Source organism: Antedon bifida, chromosome 2, assembly GCF_963402885.1.
Source record: "Antedon bifida chromosome 2, ecAntBifi1.1, whole genome shotgun sequence".
Taxonomy (NCBI): Eukaryota; Metazoa; Echinodermata; class Crinoidea; order Comatulida; family Antedonidae; genus Antedon; species Antedon bifida.
The window spans coordinates 36,634,908-36,659,070 of record NC_136227.1 but is presented as its reverse complement, the minus strand read 5'-3'; the positions used below and the strand labels follow the sequence as shown (position 1 = coordinate 36,659,070).

General features: G+C 35.5%; 1 protein-coding gene across 1 annotated transcript; it reads right to left on the bottom strand.

Moving 5' to 3' along the window:
- Positions 1-2,981: 2,981 nt before the first annotated feature.
- LOC144834952 (protein strawberry notch homolog 1-like) lies at positions 2,982-24,045 on the bottom strand. Its single transcript, XM_078689950.1, has 26 exons — positions 23,860-24,045; positions 20,099-20,323; positions 19,805-19,955; positions 19,478-19,687; positions 18,967-19,051; positions 18,762-18,852; positions 18,319-18,474; positions 17,850-17,964; positions 16,734-16,839; positions 14,933-15,086; positions 14,475-14,660; positions 14,181-14,278; positions 13,729-14,030; positions 13,468-13,634; positions 13,198-13,317; positions 12,591-12,726; positions 12,329-12,441; positions 11,036-11,107; positions 10,855-10,945; positions 10,478-10,558; positions 10,239-10,385; positions 9,724-9,818; positions 8,857-8,940; positions 7,483-7,694; positions 6,564-6,757; positions 2,982-5,954 (listed from the first exon to the last, which is right to left on the bottom strand). The coding sequence occupies exons 2-26, from the start codon at positions 20,321-20,323 to the stop codon at positions 4,684-4,686; spliced, it is 4,662 nt and encodes a 1,553-aa protein (XP_078546076.1). The 5' UTR covers positions 23,860-24,045; the 3' UTR covers positions 2,982-4,683.
- Between the last annotated feature and the right edge of the window lie 118 nt (positions 24,046-24,163).

Below are 24,163 nucleotides of genomic sequence, written 5' to 3'. Positions count from 1 at the left end.
TAACCCTAACCCTAACCCTAACCCTAACCCTAACCCTAACCCTAACCCTAACCCTAACCCTAACCCTAACCCTAACCCTAACCCTAACCCTAACCCTAACCCTAACCCTAACCCTAACCCTAACCCTAACCCTAACCCTAACCCTAACCCTAACCCTAACCCTAACCCTAACCCTAACCCTAACCCTAACCCTAACCCTAACCCTAACCCTAACCCTAACCCTAACCCTAACCCTAACCCTAACCCTAACCCTAACCCTAACCCTAACCCTAACCCTAACCCTAACCCTAACCCTAACCCTAACCCTAACCCTAACCCTAACCCTAACCCTAACCCTAACCCTAACCCTAACCCTAACCCTAACCCTAACCCTAACCCTAACCCTAACCCTAACCCTAACCCTAACCCTAACCCTAACCCTAACCCTAACCCTAACCCTAACCCTAACCCTAACCCTAACCCTAACCCTAACCCTAACCCTAACCCTAACCCTAACCCTAACCCTAACCCTAACCCTAACCCTAACCCTAACCCTAACCCTAACCCTAACCCTAACCCTAACCCTAACCCTAACCCTAACCCTAACCCTAACCCTAACCCTAACCCTAACCCTAACCCTAACCCTAACCCTAACCCTAACCCTAACCCTAACCCTAACCCTAACCCTAACCCTAACCCTAACCCTAACCCTAACCCTAACCCTAACCCTAACCCTAACCCTAACCCTAACCCTAACCCTAACCCTAACCCTAACCCTAACCCTAACCCTAACCCTAACCCTAACCCTAACCCTAACCCTAACCCTAACCCTAACCCTAACCCTAACCCTAACCCCTAACCCTAACCCCTAACCCCTAACCCCTAACCCCTAACCCCTAACCCCTAACCCTAACCCTAACCCTAAAGCAAAAAACAAATAATTATGGTATTTTCCAAGGCAAAACAACGTATCTACCAGATACGTTGTTCTGCCACGGAAATGCATACGATTTTCGCTTTAAATTCTCACTATCAGCTAAGTTACGTAATTTTGAGACAGAAACCGCTGATGCATGACGATATGCATAGCAACGATCTTAACTAAAAGTAAAAGATATATTAAACGATACCAGGCTTATTAGGCTAGACAACTAATTTAATGTATTAACATTTATTCTAAGAATTAACTATATTTACGAAAAAGTTCAGGCAAGCTTGAAACTAGGCTAGGCTATTATTTTTGAAAGCCCTATCTAATCTTGCCTAGGCCTAGTACCCCAGTACTGTCATTGGAACTAGGCTAGGCCTAGCCTAGTAGGACGGCCGTCTTTGCATTGTTGTACATATAGGCCTTCTAGTAGCAGGCTAGGGGGTAGGCTATAACATAATCATGTAAGTAAGTAAGTCTATATCATAAATAGTAGATCCAAAAGGCTAAGCCTAGCTTCAAATGCACTCTTTGTTAAGCCAACCTAGTTTGTAGGCATCATTAGTGATCGCAGCCCTCCCTGTTGTTCAAAAAGAGTTTCAATCCATTGTTTTTAAAATCATCACAGTTACGTTGTTTTGCCATGGAATGACCACAGTTACGTTGTTTTGCCACAGAATATCACAGTTACGTTGTTTTACCTCAGAAATGACTTTCATTCTATGCACGTCATTTCCAAGGCAAAACAACGTATCTGTTAAAAGTGGTAATAACTTTTGATCAAATTGATTAAATTATTTATCATTTTGTATTTAACAATAATTATTATTTATATATACTCCTGCAAAATTTCACATCATTACGATAATTTGTTGTTGAAATGCAAACACTCAAACTTCAATTAAATTTTTCTCGAAAAGCAACATTTTGTAGTTACGTTGTTTTGCCTTGGAACGGCCGCCCTGACCCTAACCCTAACCCTAACCCTAACCCCTAACCCTAACCCTAACCCTGACCCTAACACCCTAACCCTAACACCCTAACCCTAACCCTAACCCCTAACCCTAACCCCCTAACCCTAACCCTAACCCCTAACCCTAACCCCTAACCCCTAACCCTAACCCGGAACGTACTCGGAACATACTCTGAACATACCACGAACATACTCGGAACACACCCGGAACATAGCGGAAACATAATGGGATCATACTCGGAACATACCCGGAGCATACTCGGAACATACTCGGAACATACTTGGAACGTACCAGGAACGTACCAGGAACATACCAGGAACATACCTGGAACATACCTGGAACATACCCAGAACATACCCGGAACATACTCGGAACATACCCGGAACATACCCGGAACATACTCGGAACACACCCGGAACATACCGGAAACATACTTGGAACATACTGGGATCAAACTCGGAACATACTTGGAACGTACCAGGAACATACCAGGAACATACCTGGAACATACCCGCAACATATGTGTAACATACTTGGAACATACCTGGAACATACCTGGAACATACCCGGAACATATGTGAAACATACTCGGAACATACCTGGAACATACCCGGAACATATGTGGAACATACTCGGAACATGCTAGGAACATACCCGGAACATACTCGGAACATACCTGGAACACACCCACAACATACCCGAAACATACTTGGAACATACTGGGAACATACTCGGAACATACCCGGAACATATGTGGAACATACTCGGAACCTGCTAGGAATATACCCCTAACCCTAACCCCCTAACCCTAACCCATTGGGTGCGTCAACGACATTAAAATATATATTACTATTATGCCAAGTGTAACACGCTTTGCGTTTTTGGAAAATATTCCCATATTTTCCAAAATTTTCTTATGTAATCACTTTCAATTAAACATGCTTAAATATAATATAAGCTGAGAAAGACTGAGTGGAGCTCCTCTTTAAAACAGACACGTGTGGACATTTTGCCCAGAAAGCAACTGGGGTACTATGGCATGTTGTTATGGTATGAACAAACAAGAACGGAAAACATTATATTTAAATAGACTAGTTTTTATTCTTGATTATAGTTTATATAAAAACATGAATATCTTACAACTTACCAACAAATTGAATTGTGTATAATAATTATTTAAAACGTGTATTTGATAGTGGACTTGGTAATTAGACATTCTTTATATAACAGCTATCAAGGTTAAAATAATATAATTTTAAAAATTACTTTGGCAAATCCCATTCTCAAAAATAACATAAGGAGGAGTTTAAATGTAAGAATTTAAATTAAGGAACTTAAGGATAAATTACAACTACTACCGATATACAAAAGTATCCATAAAGCATTGGTAGACTCTTTCAGTAAAGTACAAAACTATTTTAAATACTGCCATAAATAACTCTGTAAATGTTTATGTTGGTCAAGTACAGTAAAATCAGGGCAGACTTTTTCTGTACAGTAAAGTATTATTTTAAATACTGCCATATATAACTCTGTAAACGTTTATGTTGGTCAAGTACAGTAAAGCCAGGGGCAGACTCTTTCTGTACAGTAAAGTACTATATATACTGCCATAAATATCTATAATAATTTTAAAGAATTCTACTGTACTTTTAAATCGGTAACAAACTTTCAGACAAGTAATAAAATATATATATATATATTATACACAGTATATATCCAGGTATAAATGTTCTGTTTAAAATACAGTTACAAAAGAAAGCATTATTAGTATTAAATTTTAAAAATACCATTTTTACAGCATATTTGAAAAACATAATAGCAACACTTATCTTTATTATAAACTATTAATACAATTAAAGACTTGTCAACACTTGCTTATTATAATTATTCTAAAGTTTAAAATTCAATGAAATGTATTTTGGGGAAAAATGTTTAAACAGTAATGTTTGTTCAAATACTCAAATCATAGAATGCCTTTGATGACAATTATATGCACTGTCTGTAATAAACTTTATAATCTAGTTGCTCATTTACAGTTTTCAACATACTGTACCTTCTGGTGGCAAACAAATCAATACACATTTTTATATATTATTTTTTCAAAAATAAATATAAATGTATATATTTTAGTGTATTGCACAATTCCCTGAGAAGTAAATATTTTTATCAACTCATCTATGATATCTATCAAATACATATGAATATATATATATGATAAATAGTTTAGATCTTAAACAAACGTACTGTAGCCATTTTTATTATCTTCCCTGAAATTATAAACAATTTAATCTTATAAAGGAGAAATACAGTTATCTTTGTAAAAACTGGCAAGAAATGGCCAACTTAACAAATAAAAGAAAAAACCTTGAAACATTGTGTGAAAAAGAGAGGAAATCATTATGACTGTATGAGGCAGTATGGTTGATACTGAGTAACAAACAACCATTTGAGATTACTTAATGCGGGATATATAATGGATTGATCAACAACAGCCAAACACCAGACATAAATAGACTGTATGAGGCAGTATGGTTGATACCAAGTAACAAACAACCATTTGAGATTACTTAATGTGGGATATATAATGGATTGATCAACAACAGACATAAATAGAAGATCAAAAAATAAGACTGCATATAGTTTGAAAATTAACTTTTTACACAGGCAGATAATTTGAGCAGTTAAATTCTCTTGATTATCTCTATGCTGATAAATGACATTTATGTGGTGGTGTTATATTAACCAATAATTAGTTTTAAAAACGAGCTATACTTAGCAAGTTCTTGAAAAATAAATTTGTTAATATCTGGTAATTTGATCAAGAGTCCCATTAAAATAAAGTTGATTATCACTGGATTCTGATGGTGGTGAGATAGGTTCTGTTTCTAGGTGAGGAATACTCTCTTCATTTGGCCACAGATTACCTGGATTATTTGAGAAAGGAATGTATTGTTGTTGTGCTGTTGTCTGCTGTAAAGACTTGTCTAATCCATTTGGCATTTGATAGCCAAAATTATTTGTGTATGACATATATGATGAATTTTTATTAATCATTTTCGTATGACTTGATAAGTTTAGATCAATTGATTCCTGTAATGGAACTGTAGAAAAACCATTACTATTAGGTTCTTGAAAAGACTGTGTTAATAAATTGGGCATTTGAAACCGACTTTGCTCAGAAGACGACTGTAGATCAACTTGCTTATGTGAATTGGGCATTTGAAACAGACTTTGCTCAGAAGACGACTGTAGATCAACTTGCTTATGTGAATTGGGCATTTGAAACAGACTTTGCTCAGAAGACGACTGTAGATCAACTTGCTTATGTGAATTGGGCATTTGAAACAGACTTTGCTCAGAAGACGACTGTAGATCAACTTGCTTATGTGAATTGGGCATTTGAAACAGACTTTGCTCAGAAGACGACTGTAGATCAACTTGCTTATGTGAATTGGGCATTTGAAACAGACTTTGCTCAGAAGACGACTGTAGATCAACTTGCTTATGTGAATTGGGCATTTGAAACAGACTTTGCTCAGAAGACTGTAGATCAACTTGCTTATGTGAATTGGGCATTTGAAACAGACTTTGCTCAGAAGATGACTGTAGATCAACTTGCTTATGTGAATTGGGCATTTGAAACAGACTTTGCTCAGAGGATGACTGTAGATTAACTTGCTTATGTGCTTCACCAAAGTCAAATTTTTGTAAAAAATTCAAAGCTGACTTATTACTATCATGTTCAGGTTCAGTTTGCTTGTTTTTTGAATCAGTTTGTTCTTTTGCCCTTGTTGATGAGAAATACAAGCTGTTACGATTTGATAACACCTGAGAGGTACTAGGCTGTGCAAGAAGGTCTGTTAAAGAATCTGTTGGAATCATGTCAACTTGTGGAATGACTTCATTCATCCTTGGAATGTATGGGTACTGATTTGGCGTGTTTAATTCTTTATCTGAGGATACTGATTCATTATCACTAATTATAATTGGGTCCAGTGGTAAAGATGCTTTCTGCTCGTCAGCAAGCATACACTTCAGCTCCTCAACACACACTTCAGGCATCAAACAACCTTGTATTTTTTAAAAAATGGAAAACTTACAATAAAAAGTTTGAATTGTTAATCATTTAGAAGACTAGATAGAGTATTGGTAGGCTCTAATATTTATTTTACTTATTACAATTATAAGATCTAGTATTGTACATACTGTATTGTTCTCTGACATTTTAATAATGCCTTGGAAAGGCTTGGGAGGATAGGTATAAATGCATAGTAGAACAATGTTGATTAATGATACAGAATAAATGTTATTAGAACATAGTAGCAACCACGTACAACATTCTATGATATTATTAATTGTTTTGCTGCAAATCTGTAAATCATTTTAATAGAATCATATAATAGATGGTGGGGTGCAATAGTCTGCAGTAGAATTATATAATAGATGGTGGGGTGCAATATTCCGCAGTAGAATTATATAATAGATGGTGGGGTGCAATAGTCTGCAGTAGAATTATATAATAGATGGTGGGGTGCAATATTACGCAATAGAATTATATAATAGATGGTGGGGTGCAATATTCCGCAGTAGAATTATATAATAGATGATACATTTGTTTTTATAGTGCTCTTTATTTGAGCTCCTTTATGGAAGGAAGAGAACCATTATAAAATACATACCTATCAATTTAGAATCATCCTCTAGACGTACTCGTATGATTTGCATTTTAGATTGAGATCCTGGATGACGGCGTAATACTTGCTCAACTCGTGACCATACACTTAAAACAGATCCTGTAAGAACATGGTAGTTAGTCTTCCGAAGACCTGACTTGCATCTAGTTGTTGATGTTGTAAGTTTACAATTACCCGTCCTGAAATTTGACAAAGAAATGATTTAATGCTAAATTACTAAAAATAAACAATACTTTCAATTGTATATATCTCATTTTATTAGTTAAGTTAATTGTATGTTCTACAGTATAGAGGGCCTTGACATCAACTCGCCTTCGGGTCGATCTTCAAATAAAAGAAAAATAAATCAATTTCAATATTAAAATACTAAATCTTGATTATCATTTAAGAATCTGAAAAATACTCTTTAGTTTATTAGTTATCTTAAACCCACGCGTCACTGGCACAACGTTTCATCTAAGAGTTTAATGGTAAGGGATCAATTGAGATGTAAACTGTAAGTGGCGCAGTGTGTTTGATGTTCGACTACTGATCGTGAGATTGAGGTTCGAATCCAACTCTCGCCGCATTGTTTGTATCATTAGGCAAGATACTTTACTTACGTTTGGCTCTCTCCACCCAGGTGTATAAATGTGAACCCGGTTAGATCAAGACACAACCTTGCGCTGATTACTAGCTGCATTATGGAAGTATGTTTCCATAGGTGTTTGATCCAAAAAAAAATGACTGGTGTAATAATGTTCAGCGCTTAGAGGTTTCATAACATTAGGCACTATATAAATCCAGGATATTATTATTAATATGCATTCTGCACATTTTTTTTTTGCTGGAATTAAATAAGAATAATGTGTCTATGGTGGAATGTTACAGCAACTTAAAAAATGATGCTGCTAAACAGACTTACCCATAAGAATGATTACAATGCGTTTCAGAATGCTGATACTGAGCTATCCAATCAGATTTTGCAAGTTTTGGTGTTACCTTTGTATATCTTAATTTGATGTCATCAAGTGATTGAACCTTGTTGGTACGACCAATGTTTGGACGGAACTGTTGTACCATTCCTGTTTCAGCTGCATTTTTCACAAGAATAGCTAGACATTTCTCATTATACCGCTTAAAGAAAAATATTATAACAGGTTTACCATAATGGTAGTATTGTTTGAATCCATATTATGCCAGGTAGGATTTGCAAGGAATCTAAAAATACATCAAATATATATATATATTGCCTGATTTGTTTATATATATATATATATATATCACTTGCACTGATGAAGGGCTAGTGTTGCCCGAAAGTTCTGGTAACTTTTCTGGCTGTTTTACTTCTCGTTTTGATTTAGCTTTTCGCTTTTATTTTGTATCTCCATTGAGATCCAGCCACTGATACCCACAGCATTGTCATTTTTTCAGTAATTTGCCTTTGGATTTATATATATATATTTGATGATATCCAAATATGACGTTATCCAAATTCCTTCACTTGCACTGATGAAGGGCTAGTGTTGCCCGAAAGCTCTGCTAACTTTTCTGGCTGTTTTACTTATCGTTTTGATTTAGCTTTTCGGTTTTTTTTTATATACAAAAAAAAAGCGAAAAGCTAAATCAAAACGATAAAGTAAAACAGCCAGAAAAGTTAGCAGAGCTTTCAGGCAACAATAGCCCTTCATCAGTATATCATATATATATATATATATATATATATATATATCACTTGCACTGATGAAGGGCTAGTGTTGCCCGAAAGCTCTGCTAACTTTTCTGGCTGTTTACTTTATCGTTTTGATTTAGCTTTTCGCTTTTTTATTTGTATCTCCATTGAGATCCAGCCACTGATACCCACAGCATTGTCATTTTTTTCAGTAATTTGCCTTTGGATTTATATATATATATATAAATCCAAAGGCAAATTACTGAAAAAAATATATATATATATATACACAAATCAGGCAAAGAACATTAATTCTAAACCACCTGGTGATATACTGAAATTTAATTAATTAATTTGAAACGATAAAGATGAGGAAATCTGTGAGAATGAGAAAAATTCGCCCCAACCGAGACTCGAACTCGGACCTATATATATCAAATAAAACAACACACACATGGAACTTGGGGCACTAAGAATTCCCTTTTACATTCATACACCCAATGAGCTTGAATACTACTTACTTACTTAAGTAAAAAAAAGTGAAATGTAAATGTATTTTGCACTGTACATAACATCGAATGCAATGTATATACAATACTACAGTGACTGAAAAAGAGTTTAAATTACCTTATTTGATTTATAAAATGAACAGTCTCCTTGAAGGAAAAAATCCCATGCTTGATCATATGAAATTCCACGATCTGACACAATCTATATAAGAAACAGACTGCAGTAATAATACTTAATGAAGTTAAAATATGGTATAGAAACAGACCGCAGTAATAATACTTTATGAAGTTAAAATATGGTATAGAAACAGACCGCAGTAATAATACCTTATGAAGTTAAAATATGGTATAGAAACAGACCACAGTAATAATACCTTATAAAGTTAAAATATGGTATAGAAACAGACCGCAGTAATAATACTTTATGAAGTAAAAATATGGTATAGAAACAGACCGCAGTAATAATACCTTATGAAGTTAAAATATGGTATAGAAACAGACCACAGTAATAATACCTTATAAAGTTAAAATACGGTATAGAAACAGACCGCAGTAATAATACCTTATGAATTTAAAATATGGTATAGAAACAGACCACAGTAATAATACCTTATAAAGTTAAAATATGGTATAGAAACAGACCGCAGTAATAATACCTTATAAAGTTAAAATATGGTATATAAACAGACCGCAGTAATAATACCTTATAAAGTTAAAATATGGTATAGAAACAGACCACAGTAATAATACCTTATAAAGTTAAAATATGGTATATAAACAGACCGCAGTAATAATACCTTATGCAGTTAAAATATGGTATAGAAACAGACCACAGTAATAATACCTTATAAGGTTAAAATATGGTATAGAAACAGACCACAGTAATAATACCTTATAAAGTTAAAATGTGGTATAGAAACAGACCACAGTAATAACACCTTATGAAGTTAAAATATGGTATAGCAACAGACCACAGTAATAATACCTTATGAAGTTCAACTGTCACTGTTCCTGTTGATGACTGACACTTAAACGATTCTGCTTCTATTTTTTTTACTTTTCCACTTTTAAAACCAAGATCTGGAATGAATATACAAACATTTTGTGTTTAAATTCAGAAAGGTGGCAAACACTAGATTCTCTACATAATATTAAAGTCTTTAAACAATTCTATGTATGCAAGATTTGTTATGTGGTGTAATACAATTTATATGGAGTTTAAAGTAAATATATTTTAAAATTACTTAAATTTCTTTAAGGTAGAGAGAATGTTGGTCCTTAGAGGAGAAAAATAAATACTATAAAGGGGTGTACAGTAAAGGAAAAAATGTTATAACAATTAAAGCAACACGTATCAGCAGCAAAAGGTTTAGGAAAGAATTATAAATGACTTAAAAGTAGAGAAACTATAAAGGGGTGTACAGCATTAAGGTAACATAATAACTATTAAAATTCATTAATACTGTAAATGTAACACTGACAAAAATGCCGATGAATTACCTAGAATTCCCATATCCCATTTTCCATCTTTTTTGACATTGTTGATAATCTCATCTAAAGTGTCCATAAAGTGTTTAAATAACTGGTTTTGTAATTTCACCTCTAAACCAAGAATTCGATTAAGAAAAACTGAAACTTCATTACATCCTGAAAAATGAAAACATTTTTTGTAAAGGTTAAATACTTTTTTTATTTTTGTAATTAGGAGGGTTATAAATTCTTCTTGTATGACTTTTTACCTTTTTCAATTGTATATGTAGGCCTTCTGTAGCTAGCCATAGTTGAAATCATTCCAACCCCAGCAAGCCCTTCTTTTACACCTAAAAAAGCAATTATACAAGTTCAGATGTACTGATTTATTATTTGATTAATTTCCAATCACTATATATCAAGAACATATACATTTTACAACTCTCTTTTTGATCTTTAAGAGGACTTCTAATGTGCTCTTATATGTATTACCCCATACCAAGTTACCATATTGAACAAAGCTAGGGTTACATATACTGATTGAGGAAAGAATTCTTTTACTTTTAGAAGTATTCCAGTTGCCCTAGACACTTTTTTGATAATAAGCTGTATGTGAGATTTTCATTTAAGAGAGCTAAATACTTACTTTCAAGAAATTGTTCATTTGGAAATGGAACCAGTCCTTCTTCTTGACCCACTATTTGTTTTAAGACATTGTCAAGAGCTTGTCGACCATACTGATAAAAAATAATATTTAATCTTTGTAGTAAACTCATAACATGGTATTTTTTTTTAATTTAATTTATAAAATACATCTTACGACTTACTTTATTGTTTATATTAAAGCTTGTTAGGTCTGTAGAGTTTGTGGCACGTCTATCTCCATGTGTTAAAGCTCCCTGAAAGTTGGTGACAAATAATACAAGAAACATACAAGATTTTAGCACTACTGTAACCAAAATTAATCTATATTTATTTCAATTTTTTATTAATTATCAGTATTATACAAATATTGACTGCTTAGAGGTTAAATATAAGATTTGACATCCCGAGGGAATGATATTTTGTTCGAGGGAAATATATTTCCTCGAACAATATATCATTTCCAATCTTATATTTTACCGATATAAAAGGCAATATCTATTATTATTCACTTTTAGTTCAAATATCAAAAATCGACCAAAATTACAACACGTGGCTAAGAGCAAAATTGCGTGTAAAATACATGTCATAGCAAAAATATATATATATAAAAAATATTTTTTAAAAAACAAAGAAGGGGAGAGCAGTCGCAAACTCGCAGGGTAGATAATTAAAAATTTAATAATTTGATGAAGTAGGGTATAGGGCTATTACATAGCCAACAACAAGTTGAATGTAACTGCTGGGTCGGGTGTAGCTAGGCCTCCTTTATGTAATAAGCCTGCCTAGAGGCATTGCATTCACCTTACCTTGCGAAGAACAATATACAGATAATTACTAATTAATGATTCCTTGGCAATAAAATATTCACTTAGGCCTAGGTCATTTAAATTAACAGAGGAATTTCCATCAATAAGCCTACATTAACAATAATAATATTATTATCAGGTAGGCCGAATAATTTGTCTTCTTCGAGGACCCGAATTACCGAATGTTCAATGCGTCGCGTGTACCGAGTTACTACTGTGAGTATTAACCAATCACAAACGGTCTTTCATTACATCTAGGGAGGACTAATAACAGGGCGCTATGTATGCATAGTTTAGTTGATTAATTTCTTCAAGCAAGTTGCGTGCCGCATCGGATGAAGCGTTTTCTTGTGATGGAGTAACAATCCCTCGCTAGTTCAAGACCCAGTAGATGACTTTTGTTTATTTATCGGCAAACGCGAGTGTTGCCACAAGAAAATTACACAGTCAATATCATCGCACTTGAGAATTTACTGGATTTTATATGTTTAATGACAGGGACACGATAATTACGTGAAAATTACTCAGTCAATATCATCGTACTCGAGGATATATATGATTTACGATCCTCGCAGCAGTAGTCATGTGATGCAGTTTCAACCAATCACATTCACGTATTTACATAGGCTATGTAATATAAATGTTTAAAGTAAGATAATTTCTACCTACCAGATTTTCAAGTCTCTTAGCAACAATGGAGGCAAATCTCTTCTCCCCAGCAAATCCTGAAATCAGGAAAACATATTCAGGGGAAGAAACTTGATTGGACCGATGCGTTCGACCTACAAACACAAACAAAAACACATTTTTTATTATCTGGAACAAACAAACTTGTGATAAACAAAATTCTACATAGCAACACAAACCATTGTGATGCATCTAAGGAGACATTTTTGCTTTATCCACTTCATCATAATTTGTTTAAACATACCAAACTGTTGAATTGCTCTATCTGCACTCCATGGCAACTCTAGCATCATGTGGACTCTTCTTCTTCTGTTGGGTACTCTTTTGTCAGCTTGGAGTGAAATTCCAGAGCTTGCAGCCTCTGATATTACAGCAACAAACTAGACAGACATTTAATTAAACATATACATATATATACCAAAATGTTTTATATTTTATAATGTGTTTACAATTTAAACTTGATTGTTATCTTATACACATTGAACACCGCTTTTCTTTCAAAACATTGACAAACTTTTTTTTGCAAACATGGAACACATGCAGATTAGGGCTGCTGAGACTTAACCAAAAGTTGGTTACATTTGGAAGAAATAGTAATCTTGTAGGAAACCCCATACATGGCTTATGTGAAGAGAGACTATTGAATGTTAGGAAATCTAGTAGGAAAAACCCATACATGGCTTATTTGAAGAGAGATTATTGAATGTTAGGCAATCTAGTAGGAAAAACCCATACATGGCTTAGTTGAAGAGAGACTATTGAATGTTAGGCGATCTAGTAGGAAAAACCCATACATGGCTTATTTGAAGAGAGACTATTGAATGTTGTTAAAATTGTAAAACTAAACTGACCTTCTCTCCTTTCATAAAACAGTCCTTTTCAAGTATGTTGACCTTATCGATATTTTCACTTCTTGGTTTATATAAAAATTTACTGTTATCACGTACGATCCTATGCTTACGACCAGTCATCTGCAAAATATGTACAATTTTATGCACTGCACAGACTTGCGATTAATAATAACAAAATAACTGGTTTTAAGGGTCTTGATCCGGAACTGTGCCAGAACAGGTGTGAACAAGCCTTAAAAGCAGGAAATAATAGGTACTAATTTAACTAACCTCGGCAACACTTGCAGGACCACCTAATTCATCAATCAGTGTATCTAGTGTATTGCAAGGAAGCTCAATTTTTTCTAGGTCATCTAATAGTTCTTGTCTCATCTTTTGTATGTCTTTATTGTCTTGTTTTATGCTGGGAGATGAGGATCTATTTAAGCGAGCACCAACTGTAAATACAAAATTCAAAATGTTTTCGTCAAAGATTTTAATACCATAGATAGTTTTTTTTTAGTGATGTAAATATAAACAATGAGACCATACCGTCAAAATTTTGAAACAACTTTGGAAATTCATTCTTCCTTGAAGGTTTAGGAAATTCATCTTCCGAATCACTTGAAAGTGTTATGATTTCAGGACTATAAGTACACTTCATTAATTTGTTATCATTTTCTCTTAATTCATCAACAAATGCTTTTCGTTTCCGTGACCTCTCTCCACTTTCTTCATCTTGACTGAAATTGGCTGGTGATAGGTTACTACCAGTGTCACTAAATTCCAGGTCTGGTAAAATCTTGTGATCTGAGCAAGGGAAATGCCTCTCTATTAATGTTCGAAGTATACCCCTGAAATTAAAGAAGAATGCAAATACCTCTGTTAAATCTAATGTAAACAGCAAATAACCACATTTAGTTAGTTTAAAGGGTCAAACATGTCATCTGGAATAATTGGGATTTAATTTGACGCATATTTGTAACATGTTTAACCATACATACTTTGCTGATGACACAAAACTTGTTAATTGGTTACCAGCTGATTTCACAGCATCTATTGTCCGAGCCTCACCCGTTGATTGAAGACCTATTACTACACACTGCAAACAGAATTAATGAAAATTAACAACATTTATCGGTGTAGCACTGACTGAATAATGATATTCTACATTTGGAAGTATAGTTGAAAAATAAACAATTTTGATATATGCACACATTAAAAATATAGTAGAAAGTGATTTCATTAAATGTTACTTTTGTGATTCTTTTCTGGAAAACATGATATATAACACCTACCTTATCAGTTTGTATTGCTTTAGAAGTTTGTTCAATAACTGAGGCAACTTTGGAAGCTATGCACATACTACGAAAGAAACGTTGATGGTCAGCCCAGAATTGAGCCCATGGCGGTCGTGATTTCTGACCTGGGTCAAACACACGCAGATCCAGTGCTTCCTGAAAATACTTTCTTGCTTTAATCCACTGGAAGCAAAAAAGCCAAAAAGACAATGTTACTCAGTAGATAATATTGTTAATAAATACCACACAACTTGAGTTACAAACCTATAAGTAGACAATGTTACTCAGTAGATAATACTGTTAATAAATACCACACAACTTGAGTTACAAACCTATAAGTGTTTCAGATTTTGAGCTGACTATAATTTACTTTAATTGTGAATTTCCCATTTTAATATTATATCAAAGGAAATTAAGGTTTCTACTTCTGATTTACAAAAATAAGGATCACTTACCCAATGAACTGATTGGTTGTAGACTTCAGTAAACTTTTGTGAGAGGGCAACCTCATGAATTTTGAAGGACACACCTTGGAAACTGAGCTGTCTTGCCATATACATGCCCCTAAGCTTCATTTCCATTGGGACTAGCTCCATTCCACGCACACCCCTAAATAAAGAATGCTAAATAATAAATTCCTCTTACAGATCAACTGAGCTATCTTGCCATATACATGCCCCTAAGCTTCATTTCCATTGGGACTAGCTCCATTCCACGCACACCCCTAAATAAAGAATGCTAAATAATAAATTCCTCTTACAGATCAACTGAGCTATCTTGCCATATACATGCCCCTAAGCTTCATTTCCATTGGGACTAGCTCCATTCCACGCACACCCCTAAATAAAGAATGCTAAATAATAAATTCCTCTGACAGATCAACTGAGCTATCTTGCCATATACATGCCCCTAAGCTTCATTTCCATTGGGACTAGCTCCATTCCACGCACACCCCTAAATAAAGAATGCTAAATAATAAATTCCTCTTACAGATCAACTGAGCTATCTTGCCATATACATGCCCCTAAGCTTCATTTCCATTGGGACTAGCTCCATTCCACGCACACCCCTAAATAAAGAATGCTAAATAATAAATTCCTCTGACAGATCAACTGAGCTATCTTGCCATATACATGCCCCTAAGCTTCATTTCCATTGGGACTAGCTCCATTCCACGCACACCCCTAAATAAAGAATGCTAAATAATAAATTCCTCTGACAGATCAACTGAGCTATCTTGCCATATACATGCCCCTAAGCTTCATTTCCATTGGGACTAGCTCCATTCCACACACACCCCTAAATAAAGAATGCTAAATAATAAATTCCTCTTACAGATCAACTGAGCTATCTTGCCATATACATGCCCCTAAGCTTCATTTCCATTGGGACTAGCTCCATTCCACGCACACCCCTAAATAAAGAATGCTAAATAATAAATTCCTCTTACAGATCAACTGAGCTATCTTGCCATATACATGCCCCTAAGCTTCATTTCCATTGGGACTAGCTCCATTCCACGCACACCCCTAAATAAAGAATGCTAAATAATAAATTCCTCTTACAGATCAACTGAGCTATCTTGCCATATACATGCCCCTAAGCTTCATTTCCATTGGGACTAGCTCCATTCCACGCACACCCCTAAATAAAGAATGCTAAATAATAAATTCCTCTTACAGATCAACTGAGCTATCTTGCCATATACATGCCCCTAAGCTTCATTTCCATTGGGACTAGCTCCATTCCACGCACACCCCTAAATAAAGAATGCTAAATAATAAATTCCTCTTACAGATCAACTGAGCTATCTTGCCATATACATGCCCCTAAGCTTCATTTCCATTGGGACTAGCTCCATTCCACACACACCCCTAAATAAAGAATGCTAAATAATAAATTCCTCTGACAGGTCAACTAAGCTGTCTTGCCATATACATGCCCCTAATCTTCATTTCCATTGGGACTAGCTCCATTCCACACACACCCCTAAATAAAGAATGCTAAATAATAAATTCCTCTGACAGGTCAACTGTCTGTAGCACACAAACTTTAAGAAAAAAGGATTTTGTTTTACCATTCGTATGTAGAGTACATAGAGAGAAGGACATGAACTAAACCGGAAAGCACTCATATCACTAACACACATGATTCAATAACCCAAGTAAAAGTTGTTTACACTGGATTTTTGTATTTCTGCATCCTGCCTAAACACATTACTCATTATACAATTTTTGTCTCAAAAAGGTGACATACCACTTTTCAACTGTATTCAAGAAATCTTGGAAGTTTTGAAAAGGAGTTGACTTTCCCCAAAGACCAAGTCGAGTCATATATGCCATGTTTTTTAATTCTGAAGCACCTTTAAGAAATGAAAAAATAAAACATAAATTGCATACTTATGTCTTTTATTTTATCTTATGCTTGTTAGACATTCTAGATGTCTCTGATGTCAGATTTCTAGATTTCTTGGATGTCAGCTTTGTTTATCATTCTCAATTGAGGAAGTTTGAATTTGGTCATATGGTTGAGAAGAGTCCTGAACCAAGTGTACAGTGGTTTGCACACCTGCCCTAACAGCCCGTCCATGACAGGTTGGGCTACAGATTTTATGGTTTGCACACCTGCCCTAACAGCCCGTCCATGACAGGTTAGGCTACAGATGTTATGGTTTGCACACCTGCCCTAACAGCCCGTCCATGACAGGTTAGGCTACAGATGTTATGGTTTGCACACCTGCCCTAACAGCCCGTCCATGACAGGTTAGGCTACAGATTTTATGGTTTGCACACCTGCCCTAACAGCCCGTCCATGACAGGTTAGGCTACAGATTTTATGGTTTGCACACCTGCCCTAACAGCCCGTCCATGACAGGTTAGGCTACAGATTTTATGGTTTGCACACCTGCCCTAACAGCCCGTCCATGACAGGTTAGGCTACAGATTTTATGGTTTGCACACCTGCCTTAACAGCCCGTCCATGACAGGTTAGGCTACAGATTTTATGGTTTGCACACCTGCCTTAACAGCCCGTCCATGACAGGTTAGGCTACAGATTTTATGGTTTGCACACCTGCCCTAACAGCCCGTCCATGACAGGTTAGGCTACAGATTTTATGGTTTGCACACCTGCCCTAACAGCCCGTCCATGACAGGTTAGGCTACAGATTTTATGGTTTGCACACCTGCCTTAACAGCCCGTCCATGACAGGTTAGGCTACAGATTTTATGGTTTGCACACCTGCCTTAACAGCCCGTCCACTTGTCAGTAGTTCTCCCTGTTTTCAACTTTGAGATTCAGTTTCATTTTTTTATCTTATAATTGGCTATGACAAGATAATTTGTATTCATTAATATATATTTTTAAACATACCCGTTGCACTACAATACACTATTCTTGCTTTAGGTAGGCGTTTCTGAAGTTCAATAACCTTGGCTGATGTCTTTGTGGACAAGTTCTTTGCTTTATGGCACTCGTCAAGAATGATCTGAAAGTAGCAGTCAAGGTTGTCGACTTGAAGCATGTTGGTCATGTAGAGTAAAACACTATTTCATTTCATTATATATAGGTGAAAGCAATAGAAAGATAAATATTGCTTTTTTAGGCCTTTACAATTATTATTAGTGGTATATATACAATATAACAGGTTAGGGTTAGGGTTACCTAACCCTAACCCTTTACAATTATTATTAGTGGTATATATACAATATAACAGCTCTGAAGAATAAAATTACTGGTCAACCAGTTATTCTAAAGAAATAGTGTTGTTTCATATCTTTTTCTACCCTTACACCCCGACTTTTAATTACATATATATAAATACATCATTTGATAAGGATACAGGTCCCTCAAAAAACTCTCCACCACACCATTGAACAAGTTCATTTATTCGACTTTCATTATTTCCTCGACTTTCTCTAATTAGTGATGAGTAAGTAGAAAACACAACACCATCCAATATTCCCGATGATTCACCATTTAAGTTACCATACTTAACCTAAATATATAAAAGAATAAAGAAACACATGACTATAGTTTAACCCTTGCATTGTGTATATACAACGAGTATTATCAAATGTTGTTGAACTTTGTGCGTATACCTGGTACCACAGGCTACAGGGTAAACAATTGTTTTAAATTATTGCTTTAATTCAAGTTTAGATAATTTTAAATTTTTATTAAAAAATCTGTATGCATCCTTTATAATTATTCACACGTAATATTTAGTATGATTAAACATTACAGAAAAATATAAAAATGTCTAATATTGTTGTGGTGACTGACCTTGCTAAGTAGGCAAACAGATATATCTGGTGCTCCAATATCTCTCAAGTCTCGTTCCGCATCATATTTCAAATCACTAGACACAGAGAACCTATTGAAACAAGTAATACTTACAATCAAAAACATAAAATAGAATAACCACAACATGATGCATTATCCAGGTACAGCATGCTTTAAGGGTCAAATTCACCAAACATTGACATACCATAAAGCTTTCTTGCGACCTCTAAGGTAGTTTTCATATATAATCCCAGCTGCACTTCTGCCTTTCCCAACACCTACACCATCTCCTGAAATAACATTATTGTAAACATATTTAAAGGTATTTGAATGATTTAGCTTATGTAGACAGGTTCCATTTCCTCTAAAATATGATGCAAGGCACTTTTGGGTAGAAGCTGGGATCCACTTGATTTAGGGTATTTGAATGAATAGCTCATGATTCATACAAGAATTTTCTGCAAAATTGTCACTCTGTTGAAATTATAAAAATAAGGAAAATGTTTGGCTAAATACAGACACTACTTGACTGTAGTTTGATAACTGTTGAAGTAATAAACAAAATTGGAATTGGTTAATGAAGGCTAACCCAGAGATATTATAGTGACGTTCACTATAATATCTCTATGAACAACCAGAGGGCACTTTTGTAACCAATAAGCTGCCTTACAAGTCTATACTATACAAATTTAAAAAAATACCATATATATACATACCTATAAGAAAGCCTGCTCTCTCATCTGATGCCAAGAACCTACTGTGTTGTTGACAAGCATAGATAACAACCTCCAATTGTAATGCAGACAGTTTACCATCTGCAATAACTGAAGGAGGAAAGGCAAGTGTGTAGTCAACATCTGGTGGTTCTACACTTGCAAGTGAGCTTGTTTCTACTACAAGGTCAGGATGCTTCAAGCCAACATCAGCTGAAATTTAACAAAACATTTTAACATGAAAGCTTACCATCATGAAAGACATTTTAATCATTTAGGCTGCCTACAAAATGCTTAATATGGAAAGTGAAAATAGAGGAAGATTGTTACATTTGCTAGGTTTGTAGTTGGCAAATGTATCTGCTTGGCTCATTTCAGCCTCTCCATCATCTTCATGATCAACAACTGCATCTTCCTCCTCAATTGACTCTTCTTTGTTAGCCTTTACTTTTTCTTCAATTGTTTGAAAATGTTGAATTTCCTACAAAATTTAATATTTAATTACCACAAACATAATGGAATAGTTATAGTTTTATGTCAAAAAAAATGCAAAGAATTTAAAATAATTCCTGGAATCTTGATCAAAATGTTATTTCTTAGAATATAATAAAAAAGTATTCTAACCTGGTCTAATGAACTACTAAACATTTGGTTGTTTAACTCAGGTAATGCTGCTTGCCCCAAATCCATCATCTCACTGAACTCTGGTTGATCTACAAGGAAAGCATCAAGTTCTTCCCATATGTCCATTTCTGCTGTGTCCCCAGCTCTAACTCTGTCTCCTTCCCGCGTGTAATCAAAATTGTCTGTGTTCATGGCTAGTAGCAGATTGCCACTATTATTATGCATCTACAATGATAATTAAATATTATTTTGCCAGTAATCATGTTTTTAATCTTCAAAGTGAATGTACTTGCCAAATTTTCAAAATTTGATTTGAATTATTATAGGTCAATTAACAAATGAATTAATATTTATTAATTAATTATTTATACTGGGTAACATCTTCAGTTAAAAAACTGTTCTCCCAGAGGGCCCAGTACACAAATCACAATGACAGTAACTGTTCTCCCAGAGGATCCAGTACACACATCACAATGACAGTAACTGTTCTCCCAGAGGATCCAGTACATAAATCACAATGACAGTAACTGTTCTCCCAGAGGGCCCAGTACACAAATCACAATGACAGTAACTGTTCTCCCAGAGGATCCAGTACACAAATCACAATGACAGTAACTGTTCTCCCAGAGGGCCCAGTACACAAATCACAATGACAGTAACTGTTCTCCCAGAGGATCCAGTACACAAATCACAATGACATTAACTGTTCTCCCAGAGGGTCCAGTACACAAATCACAATGACAGTAACTGTTCTCCCAGAGGGCCCAGTACACAAATCACAATGACAGTAACTGTTCTCCCAGAGGATCCAGTACACAAATCACAATGACAGTAACTGTTCTCCCAGAGGGTCCAGTACACAAATCACAATGACAGTAACTGTTCTCCCAGAGGGTCCAGTACATAAATCACAATGACAGTAACTGTTCTCCCAGAGGGTCCAGTACATAAATCACAATGACAGTAACTGTTCTCCCAGAGGGTCCAGTACACAAATCACAATGACAGTAACTGTTCTCCCAGAGGGTCCAGTACATAAATCACAATGACAGTAACTGTTCTCCCAGAGGGCCCAGTACACAAATCACAATGACAGTAAATCACAATGACAGTAACTGTTCTCCTAGAGGGTCCAGTACATAAATCACAATGACAGTAACTGTTCTCCCAGAGGGTCCAGTACACAAATCACAATGACAGTAACTGTTCTCCCAGAGGGTCCAGTACATAAATCACAATGACAGTAACTGTTCTCCCAGAGGGTCCAGTACACAAATCACAATGACAGTAACTGTTCTCCCAGAGGGTCCAGTACATAAATCACAATGACAGTAACTGTTCTCCCAGAGGGTCCAGTACATAAATCACAATGACAGTAACTGTTCTCCCAGAGGGTCCAGTACATAAATCACAATGACAGTAACTGTTCTCCCAGAGGGTCCAGTACATAAATCACAATGACAGTAACTGTTCTCCCAGAGGGTCCAGTACATAAATCACAATGACAGTAACTGTTCTCCCAGAGGGTCCAGTACATAAATCACAATGACAGTAACTGTTCTCCCAGAGGGTCCAGTACATAAATCACAATGACAGTAACTGTTCTCTCAGAGGGTCCAGTACACAAATCACAATGACAGTAACTGTTCTCCCAGAGGGTCCAGTACATAAATCACAATGACAGTAACTGTTCTCTCAGAGGGTCCAGTACATAAATCACAATGACAGTAACTGTTCTCCCAGAGGGTCCAGTACACAAATCACAATGACAGTAACTGTTCTCCCAGAGGGCCCAGTACACAAATCACAATGACAGTAACTGTTCTCCCAGTACCCAAATCACAATGACAGTAACTGTTCTCCCAGAGGGTCCAGTACACAAATCACAATGACAGTAACTGTTCTCCCAGAGGGCCCAGTACACAAATCAGAATGACAGTAACTGTTCTCCCAGAGGGTCCAGTACACAAATCACAATGACAGTAACTGTTCTCCCAGAGGGTCCAGTACACAAATCACAATGACAGTAACTGTTCTCCTAGAGGGCCCAGTACACAAATCACAATGACAGTAACTGTTCTCCTAGAGGGCCCAGTACACAAATCACAATGACAGTAACTGTTCTCCCAGAGGGTCCAGTACACAAATCACAATGACAGTAACTGTTCTCCCAGAGGGTCCAGTACACAAATCACAATGACAGTAACTGTTCTCCTAGAGGGCCCAGTACACAAATCACAATGACAGTAACTGTTCTCCCAGAGGATCCAGTACACAAATCACAATGACAGTAACTGTTCTCCTAGAGGGCCCAGTACACAAATCACAATGACAGTAACTGTTCTCCCAGTACCCAAATCACAATGACAGTAAAATTACAAAACAATTCAAACAACCCAACGATACAAATACAAAAAAACTCATAAAACAAAGAATAAAATACCACCCCACACACCCCACATTCATTAGTATTCCAGATCTGAGTACCCCTTAAATATAAATCTTCTATCAGAATCAGTTCTAGCCTTGGGTAATAATAACCATTAGAACTGAACCTGGTAAATAAATGAACATCATGAGCTAAATTAAAACTATTTTGGAGAGTAGGGACCCTGCCACTCAAGCATTTATTAACAAAAGTAAGCACATGGGCGTCACGTCTGTAACTAAGAAAAGACCAACCAAGAGAAGTATGCAAACGAAAACTTAGTACGATGATCCGCCCTGAGAATAACATGGGCAGCTGCATTCTGCATCTTTTCGATGTACAATAATTTCCAATGATACTCTGTAATGGTAAAACTGGCTCTTTTATACAATATTATTAATTTATTGAATTACAAATGCCAATCTATGTGATGATAATAATATAAAACAAACTCAGAAAAAAGTTTGGCAAGCCATTAGTATTTAATATTTCGAATTTTATTGGTTCATCATCAGAAAACATGTTTAGTAAATTACACATCCAATGTACAGGTGTCTATTTAAAAAAAAAAAGGATTTCACTATATAGCCCATCTGCCGTTGAGCAAGTGTGGCCTAGTTTAGTATCGTTAGCGAATATTTGTGAATGTCCATGGTTGACGTAAATGTTTTATTTAGCACAAATCATGTTCTAAAAACAGGGTTAATGCTCGGTTTAGGGTTTTCATAGATTCTTTACAGTCTGTAGACCTAATTATTGGTGCTATTATAATATAAATCATCGATTTTGTGTTATCATGGATTTTGTACAGTTTATATTACGTCTCAAACAACAATAAATTAATTGTTAATAAATAAAAAAAAAATAAATAAAAATTATAACTAATAAGGCCCAGGCATAACCTAGTCCACCTACAGGCTACAGGACAACTCCTACCAGGCTAGGTAGGCCCTATCCTGTGGTTAGTTGTTGGCCTTCCCCGACGGACGGAGAAACAGAAATAAACCAGTTTTTCCTTTTAATTTTAATATAATAAAAGCATAGGCCTAGGCCTATTATAATATCTGTCATGATATAAGCAGGGAGATGTAAAATAATAATCTCCCTTAGGAAATAAAAAGTTCTTACAATTTAACAATGACTACATTGCTTTGAAAATGAGATCATTTCTTTTTCTAGGCAAATCATTCTGAACCGGAAGTTGCAATACGAATATTCATATGAAGCAACCACCGTGTATAAGGCGATGGAATTATTGCTCCGAGCCTTCCAAGCCTAGGCCTAACCCTTCGAAATCCTGATGTCCGAACCACATAGACAGTTGAAACCTCACCTTTTTCTTTACTCCTAAAAGTAATACTGCCAACCAAACCAAACGTATTTTATTCAAAAATCATTATTCCTCATTATAAAGTATTTTTACGGTGCCAATCAATTGTAGATTTGTGTTTTTTCGTTCGTCATAAAAGGGATTTTCCATGGGAGATCCCCTTATATTTCGTTGGCTTGCGTCCGCGTGTCAATTCTGTTCTGTGTCGTGTGAGAAAAAAGGCAGCACATAAATTAAACTCGATCGTTCCGTTTTTGTGTATCACCACACATACACAACGAACGGGAATCAATCTTTCCTGGAATTC